At 31.3% G+C, this 8,961-nt stretch overlaps 2 protein-coding genes across 8 annotated transcripts; one reads left to right on the top strand and one right to left on the bottom strand.

Annotated features, from left to right (window-relative positions):
• The first annotated feature begins 410 nt into the window (after window positions 1-410).
• Cmb (combover) lies at window positions 411-7,052 on the top strand. 4 transcript variants are annotated; one of them, XM_072007880.1, is made up of 18 exons: window positions 412-715; window positions 857-1,009; window positions 1,505-1,622; window positions 1,697-1,836; window positions 1,945-2,043; window positions 2,129-2,242; window positions 2,426-2,800; window positions 2,877-3,206; window positions 3,272-3,514; window positions 3,594-3,726; window positions 3,791-3,931; window positions 4,008-4,440; window positions 5,253-5,369; window positions 5,447-5,704; window positions 5,794-5,968; window positions 6,046-6,228; window positions 6,302-6,421; window positions 6,505-7,052. In XM_072007880.1, exons 2-18 carry the CDS (start codon window positions 860-862, stop codon window positions 6,655-6,657), a joined length of 3,282 nt encoding a protein of 1,093 aa, XP_071863981.1. In that variant the 5' UTR covers window positions 412-715; window positions 857-859; the 3' UTR covers window positions 6,658-7,052. The 4 variants fall into 4 exon arrangements, with proteins under 4 accessions (XP_071863982.1, XP_071863981.1, XP_071863980.1 ...); XM_072007879.1 differs by having other exon boundaries at window positions 833-1,009; XM_072007883.1 differs by lacking the exon at window positions 857-1,009 and having other exon boundaries at window positions 413-715.
• On the bottom strand, window positions 6,936-8,619 carry LOC139989466 (uncharacterized). 4 transcript variants are annotated; one of them, XR_011800342.1, is made up of 3 exons: window positions 8,000-8,134; window positions 7,488-7,667; window positions 7,262-7,401 (listed from the first exon to the last, which is right to left on the bottom strand). XR_011800342.1 is itself a non-coding variant. In XM_072007922.1 (2 exons), exons 1-2 carry the CDS (start codon window positions 8,403-8,405, stop codon window positions 7,070-7,072), a joined length of 738 nt encoding a protein of 245 aa, XP_071864023.1. In that variant the 5' UTR covers window positions 8,406-8,619; the 3' UTR covers window positions 6,936-7,069. The 4 variants fall into 4 exon arrangements, 1 of the variants encoding a protein (XP_071864023.1); XM_072007922.1 differs by lacking the exon at window positions 7,488-7,667 and having other exon boundaries at window positions 6,936-7,401; window positions 8,000-8,619; XR_011800340.1 differs by having other exon boundaries at window positions 7,261-7,641; window positions 8,000-8,141.
• Window positions 8,620-8,961: the final 342 nt, after the last annotated feature.

Here is an 8,961-nt window from a genome sequence, read left to right as displayed (position 1 = left end):
GCGTATCGGTATTACAGAATTTGGTGGAAATATTTTTTAAATTTGAACAATAGATGGTATCAACGTATAAAATATAAAATATTAATACTCTGTAATTTGATAAATTTAATTGCTAAAGAAAGACAAAATATGATATAATTTAATTTTACTGTAACGATAAATATTACTAATAAATAATGTTTTATGTGAAAAAGAAACTATTTGCTTTTTGTTTTTACTACATATTAATTGTAAGTATGTATTGGTACCCGTTCTAAAATATAGTATAACAATTAAAAGAGATTTTTAAGACAGTTTATATTTACCGTACTATAATCAGACTAAGATAAACAATTATTTTTAAATAAACAGTTTTTAAAATAATAAGATTGAAAGCCCGAGTTTGTAAATGCAGTTCTTGTTTAACCAAACATGTCAAAGAAGTATTTAAAAATGGCCGCTGCCACGAAGTAATAACCAAGAGTGATTTTGAAATTGCAATCGATATATTCTTATAATCATCGTAGTAAATACGTCAATGGCCTACCCTATTTATAGTACCTAATTCTTTTTATTAGTCTGCCAAGTATTTTGACGCAAAAGCTTCGCGAATATCGATTCATACTTTTATACTTCCGCCTTGCTCATGAAATTTATCAAGACGATTTCTGAGTTAGTCGTGTATTAGTTATTTGAAATGCATCTTTTCGCACAATCGGCTCTATAATACTTGCAGGTAAATGACATCTTTCAATTCACATAAAATCACGTTCTTTTAAAATCGCATCGCGATAAAAGTTGTGCAACAAGGTTAACTGTGAGAAAACAACAAACAGAAAGGTACTTTTTCAAGATTGTAAGAATATTTTGTGCAAAGAACATGTCGCCCGGTGTTAACGATGGTCCACGCAACACAGGCACACTACCGAAAAGCAATAGGAGAAATGATAGAAATAGAGAACGGTCAGCTGCTAATCAATTTGCAATCCGTTCTGCTTATCATGGACATACACAGCACTCTAACAATTTGGTAAACTAATAAAAAAATATGAATGATACCTTTTATTTTTAATATTTTATTTTGTATAATGTTTTTTTTTTTTTTTGTCAAAATACTTTCTAGAAAATAGAAGAGTTGAATTTTAATAAATTTTAATAAATTTGAATAAGTTTGAATAATTTTGCTATAATTTAATCCACGTATTTTCATTTAAAGAATTCCAGAGAATATCATATTGTTAAATAATATCTAATACTATAAATAGGTAAAAATAAGGTATTAAATTTTGTGTAACTTGAACTTTCCAAATGAAAACTTTATACAGCATTCTGTATATAGTAGTTTAAAAGATAATCTATTAATAGATAGCTGAATAGTGGGGAAGTTCTCTCTAAGAATATATATCCAGATACAATCCTACTTTGAGGCAGTAGAGTTTCAGTATTTCAGTCATCATTTCTAGAAAACTTAAACAATTATTTGCGTATTTAATTAATTCTTTATTTTATAAATTATATGTGGTAGCATCAACTGGATTGGAAACCAGTCGGTGAACAAGAGCATTCAAGAATAACAAAGAACAGTAACACAAGATCAGTTTCTTCAGTACAGTCTACATCCTATCAAGACATACCCGAATTTGGTATATATTAATAAGTCTTGTTTTTATATCTTTTTAGTGTATTTATTAATAATTAAGAAATCTTATTATCTTAGTATCATTTGGTGGTCGGCGACCATACAATTACAGTGCAGAAGAATTCTCCCCTTTGCAAAAGATGGTTCCTCCAACTGATTCTCAAACTCAATCCCCTCCAAGGCTTCAAGGAACAAAACCTTCTAATGTCGATAAAATGGTAATATACATTTTTTACAATACTAGAGTCTCCTATATTTCTTTCACTTAAAATACAACTCTTTTTCTAATTGTCTTCTATTGACAATTTCTGTTTAATATATTGCAGCCTGATAGAAGCCAAGTAGAATCACGTTTAAATCAAATTAGAGATTATATCAGAGTTACATCAACTCTGATGGATTCGCTTAATCAGTCCAGTGATCCAGTAAGTATATGTAAGATATTTGTCATAATATGATGTTACCTATTACATTGTTAAGTACTTTCCTCTACATATAATTATACTATAGCGTGCACAAGCTCAAAATGAGAAGTTAAGTAGAATGGTGGAAGATCTTCATGACAGTGAAAGAAAGCTAACTAAACTCTTGGAACAATATCAAACTCATGGGGTATTTTGTGAGGTTACTGAACTTATAGAATTGTTATTTACTAACTGATTAAAGGGTGTACATAACTTTTTGTGCATGCTTTTTTAATTTAAAATCTATAAATTATATTCCATATGTGTTGGTTTATATATAGCTAGCTTTTGCTTTAGTCTGTAACAGACGAATTATAACAGTTTACAACTATTTCTTTCCTAGAATGGTGAAAATAGTAGAGAGGATGGAGAAGAAAACGGTGATATAAATAGAGAAATGCAGCTACGTAAAAAAATGGAAGAATCACAAAGGAAACTTGCACAACTACAAGAACATCAAGCTAGTTTGGTGGGAATGCAATTACGTGTTCGAGAAAGATTAAATGAAGCACGTCAAGCTCAACAAGCTCTTTTACAGCAAGAAAATCAAAATTCAATCGGCTTAGCATTACCATTACCCGCAAATGTCGAGCAACTTGAAAATGAAACAGCTGCATTAAGGGGAAAACTGGCACAACTTCAAACAAAGAAGAAAAATATGGACCATCTTGTGGCAGAGTTACAAGCTGCAGAATCTCTGTCTGATAGGGGTAGTTGTGTTAGTACATTGTTTCTTATATTAATTTAATGTAGTCAGAAATGATGTAGTTACAATTATCTCCTCAATATTTTAGAGTTCTGAAGGAGTTCAAGGAAGACGTTCGAGAAGGAGTTCTTCAAGGAATTTTGGAGGAGACAAAGCTGCTGAATTAGAAGCTATGAAAGTACAACTTGCTCACTTGAAGTCATTAATGGAAGAAGCAACAAAAGTACGTGAATGTCTCGATTCCAACTCTGATCCTGAACCTGAAGTAGACGTAAATAGTGAAACTATAGCTAATATGGATGAAAACGAAGATGAAAATGGAACGAACACCTCATTTGAACGTCAAAGCGATACGGATGAAGCGGGTCACGAAAAAATCAGAAACACCGGGGAAAGGCCAACTTTCGAAGAAATTCAAGTATAAATTTAAATGCGATTAGAAGCTATGTGTAATATTGTGTCTCTATGAAACTTAATTTACAGGCAGTCACGCGAGAACTTCGAGAACAATCAGCTTTATTACAATCTACTAGAGCAGAATTGCAACGAATAAAGCAACCATTATCAGCAATGCATTCTAATTCTACATCTGTGTTCCCGACTTCAACTCCTCCTCCATCGCTTACAACGTCAATCAGTTCTGAAAAAAAGCAAAGTAATAACAGTAACTACGAAGTTCAAACGGTCCAAGAAAAGAGACGTCAAATTGATGATATTGTGCGGAAGGTACTTATTTTATATTTCCTTGTACATAACAAAATAACATTTGATATTTATTCTACTGTTTCATTTTATTGAACAATAGGAATCATCTCAAACATCTAGCATTAACCGCGATATGGGAGGACCTAGTGATTTAAATAGTCACAGAAGTTCTAGTTCACATGTTAGTCATACAGGTACTCCCGCTAATGTTTGGCCTCCTCCAACAACGATAGGTAATCATCATATACATATATTATCTACATTATATTAATTTTAAAATTACATTTTGATATATAGGTGGATCTAATGATCAAAGCGTAGATGGTGTATCTTCTGAAAATTTAATGGACATCGGGCCTCAAACAACGGCAATTGAGAATGGATTTGGTGGAAATTGGTGGACTTATCCACCACCTCCGTTAAATCAAATACAACATGGTAAGACATACGTATAATAGAAAACATTTTTATTCAATATTTATATAATATAGTAACTTTCAAATATATCTTCTAGGTTCATCAGAGTATTATCGACAATTATTATTAGGTTCTCAAGCTCAACAACTTCAAATGATGGGAACTACGATACAACAATGTTGTCAACTGTTATGGTCTCAGCAGCGTGAATTACAAGCTATGCGTGTAGCTATTAATCAACTACAAGTTCATTTGAGACAAACACAGTTACAACAGCGAAACAATAGTGAGAATAATGATGAATATTCTAATTTAAGTCGTAATATTCATCATCTTAGTGAAACATTAGATTCTGCATTACCACCAAGTTCATCTTTACCGAATCTGGTGTCATTACCAAATTCTTCTCCTGCATTATCCCATGTCGTTGCAACATCTTCTGTTAATTCTCAACATCAACATCAACAACAATTGAATAATCAAGTTCCTCCTGGAAATAGAGCAAACAACTACTGGGACAATTTCAGAAGGTAATAGTATATACATATATACATATGTCAACTGACACGAATCTCATTTGTGCAGTAGAAGTATCATTTATATTGATACAACAGAATCATACACATTTTAAGATTTTCAATCATGTAATCATATACTAGAAAAGTGTATTTGATAAAATTTCAAAATATAATTTGTTTTATGACTTAAGGAATTCAATTTTGCAGATCTTTTCTCAACATGAAATAATTGATGTTTCTTTTCCTCTTGAATATCATTGAAAAAAGAAAATATTTTTTTAATGAATTTAGGTGTTTTATATTCAGTAGAGATCGTGCACATCCATCTCCTATCTTTGTGTAAACCTAATGTATCATTACATAAAATAAACATCACGATCTGTCTCTGCACTTTTTTGTCTTGTACTTCTTACTTATTACTACCCTCGTTTAAGCCATATCACACACAAAACCTGAAAAGATTTGATTTTATAGACCAACGTTTAATAAATAAGAATCTAAATGAGGATAGTATATTGGTACGTAAATTATGGGTATGTAATATGTGTTTGAGAATATATATATATAAATATATATATATTTTTGAAATATTTTGACCTTAACTAACAATAAACACTCAGTCAATAATATCCAAAACTTTTTTCTTTCTGTGATATCTTTGTTGTGTCTTTTCTCCATTTTTATAAACAATATACTTAAAAACATATCATTCTTTATCATCTTAACTACATCACGCATTCTGCTTCCTTAAGCATGGTATGAATAGCTTGAATATGATTATATATGTGAATTGATAAATATATGTTTCTTTCCTACATTTTCAGCTATTCCAGACAAAACTTACTCTCAGGAAGTGCAAAAACTGTGACTGATGCTACCTCTGGAGCTATTGCAAATTCAACTTCGGGAAATACTATATCAAGTGTTAATACTTCTCTTATGTATGTAAACATATAAATTATTTATAATATTTGGAAATGTAATATATATTTTAACATATTATACATTTTAACCAAAGGAAAGACAAACGCAATCGGGATCAAGGAACCGATAATATACCTTTGCCTTCATTAAGTGGAGTAGAAACACAATATTCTTCGAATTTGCAATTACAATCTAATTTACAGCAGCAAGAACGGGAGAATACCGTTATGCGTAGTAATATTTTAACAAATGAAATGTCTCAACAACAAGTTGATAATCTTTGGGAAGAGACAAATTCATCATTTCGATTACCATCTGTAATAAATGATGATAACCTGTTTCAAAACTTAAGGTATATTTATCCTATTGAATCATTTTTCAATTATTTCCTTTACGAAAAAATTATACTGAAAAAACATTTTTGTTAAATTGGTTATATAGCTTTGAAATGAAAGAAGTATTAAGTTCACTGATATCCGTGAATAAAAAACGACCAGACTATTTGGTTATTATATTAAGAGAAATTAAGGTAATAAGCGAAGACCACAGATTGCGGCCTCGTTTATGGAGATCGTTGCGTGCTCTACAAGATACACAATCTTTAAGCAATCCATTGGTTTGTGCATTTATAAAATGTATCTGTAATGAAATAATGATTTTTTAATATATCTGTATCTGTTTAACTTCGTACAGAATGAAACAACTGATCAGACTGCCAGTGAAAGTTGTCAGTCTAGCGATGAAGATTCCGAGGCAGATGTAATATTAGGTTTAAGACCAGCAAAACATTCTATAGCAGAATTAGTTTCATCATCTCAAGCAGGAATTTCATCTCCTACTGCACATGTACCTTTAATAGATCATTTGGACATGCCAGTAAATATTATGAAGCATAGCATATTTTTAAGCATTTGAAAAAAATGTTTTATATTTGTTGTATATTTTATAGGGGACATCTTCAGGTAATTCTACAAGTACTTTGCCTTTAATACCTTCCATTAAACCAGGTTATAATGAAGATCTGGCAGAAGCAGATCAATCCAGACCTGAATCTTCTGATAATCAACAGGTATTTTGAACACATATTTAATAAAGGTTATTTAATTAAATAAAATAAAATGAGACACAATTAAATGAAATACAATCCTGTAGCCTCCAGAAAATGAAGAGAACGAACAAGGTCAAGCTGAAGCAACTGGACAAACTGAATCTGCGCAAGCGAGGTTTGAAGGTGAAGGGGATTTGGAAAGTTTAGCTGCTAAAGCTGAAGATGAAAGGAATGATGGCAATGCAATGATATTTTGATATTGAATTACATTAAAAAGTATCTTTAGTTGTATACACAATAACTGAACATATGTTTTAAGTTATATGTTTTTTTAACTGAATTGTGATACAATCAAAATCATTATATCATTTAATCCTAGGTGCAATTTTGATTTTTCTATAAGTACTATTTATTCATTTACACATTAATTGAAGTACTTCTCAATGTCAATAACTTGACTACAAGTATGAAAAATGTGACATACAAATTTTTTTATCTTTAACGTGTATTGTGTAGATTATAATAAAAGTTGTAATTTAGGAAAATAAGTATTTATTTTTTATTATATGATACAATGTAGTGACATGTATAAGAGCATAGTGAATGTATGCTTTGTGAACAAATACAAAAAATATAAACATTACAAATGTTATTGTTTAATTACTCTATTTAAAATTCTGTTTCAATACAATTGTTATCAATCAATTGCAACCGATGAAACTGGTATACAGAACATCCATGTGTTTCAAATAAAATCTTTTCATATTCAACAGTGTTTTCAACTAATTTATGCCCACTATTGAATAATTGTATATAATTTGAATTATTTAAAATATCGTGATTACCTGCTGTCCAGCAGCAGTTTTCTTCTGTAATCATAGATTCTTCTATATTATTATCAACATTATTTACATGTAATACGTCTGATTCGTAAGATGCAGTTCTTGATCCATAGTCCTTTGTACTTCCTGTACCACCATGTACATTGTCCTTACCACCGCCTCTGAAAGGAAACCCAAAGCCTTAACCCTTAATTTAACTGGATATCTCCTATGCCATTTATCTTCTCAGCAAATTGTGTCCTTACCATCAAAAAAAGACCAAACTTACTAAGTGTCATTAGTTTATGAAAAAATATTAGCATCCATGCTTTCCATTGCATACCATTATCCATGGTACAGAAGATGACAGGATGCATTAAGCTTCAAAATAAATTTAATGCCAGGATCGGATGAAAATCTCTGTGGTCACATGTAAATATACAACTCTTTCCCCACAGGAGGGAAAACTGAATATTCATATATTTTAATATTTATTATTAGCGGGTATATCATAGCGACATTGAATAAATTTTTGTTATTCAATGTAAATACAATGAATGAATCATAATAAATATTTTCCCGCGCTGGAAAATCTCCCGCTTAAAAGTAAAGAAAGAACAAACAACGACCTCTAACAAGATCTATTTGAAGCATATACAAATACAAATTGACGAAATCGCGGTCTTGTAAAATATGCTAGCAAATAGAGCGTTGAAATATTCTTATTTATTCTTCACAGAAGAAATGGAAAGAGATAAAATTACGAATCTATTCCTACCTCTCCGAAACTTTTTCAGTTGACTTGTAGGGCTGAGATCGCTGTTGTGTCGTTTCCGATTCTTCCGTTGTAGAATATCCGCATCGTAAGCTACCCGTTGTTCAAGCGGTAGTTCATCGTTAGTTCTTAACCGATTCTGTACTGTCGCTTCTAGAATTACGGAATCGTTATTCAAATAGCCTGATGCCATAGAATAATCACTTTCCATAACTTCATCAGTTTCCATAATCGTATCATAGGGGTAGCAATGGAATAACGATGGTTTTGTAATTCCGATATGCTCGGACATAACATTATGCTGATTTTCTTTTTTACAATGCGGTACGCAATCGTAATATACGTTTGACGACATGAACGTTGGAGCGACGGTTCTTGCGTTATACATAGCATTGCTTGTTACAGCCATATTTATTCTTCTTTAGGCACCGATTTTCTATATTATACCGAATGATATGAAAGCACGTTATTATATATCACTTATTGTTAGATATGTATGGTTAATCACGTGGTAGACAAGAAAACAGAAAACACAAACTAACGGAAACGGATAAAGCGTTTACACTTTCCAAGAGCAGTAACGAATATGGTTCGGGTCAGAAGCCGAATTCTCTCGAGTATGAATCGGCAACGTTCGGCTTTTCCCCCGCACGATTTAGTTACTTTCTTTAAATCCCCACCAACTCATTTTCAACAATCGACCCACGCATGAAAAATTTATATCGCTTGTGTCAGAATCTGACTCAAGCTTTTAATGCTGCTTCTGACTAACAAATTTATTTTAAATTTGATTTTCAAATAATCGAAATAGAATTCCGACGTTTTCATACAATTTACGATTCCTGACGTCATCGTGACCCCATTGGTCAACTTCTTTGTATAATAAACGATTGAAAATATATATGTTGTCTGAAAGAATGGACCGTTTAGGCATATTGATGTCTTTTTGGCATTTAAATAAACAC

Source organism: Bombus fervidus, chromosome 7, assembly GCF_041682495.2.
Source record: "Bombus fervidus isolate BK054 chromosome 7, iyBomFerv1, whole genome shotgun sequence".
In the NCBI taxonomy this organism is placed as follows: domain Eukaryota; kingdom Metazoa; phylum Arthropoda; class Insecta; order Hymenoptera; family Apidae; genus Bombus; species Bombus fervidus.
The sequence above is the reverse complement of the archived record's forward strand: the minus strand, read 5'-3'. Positions and strand labels throughout refer to the sequence as shown.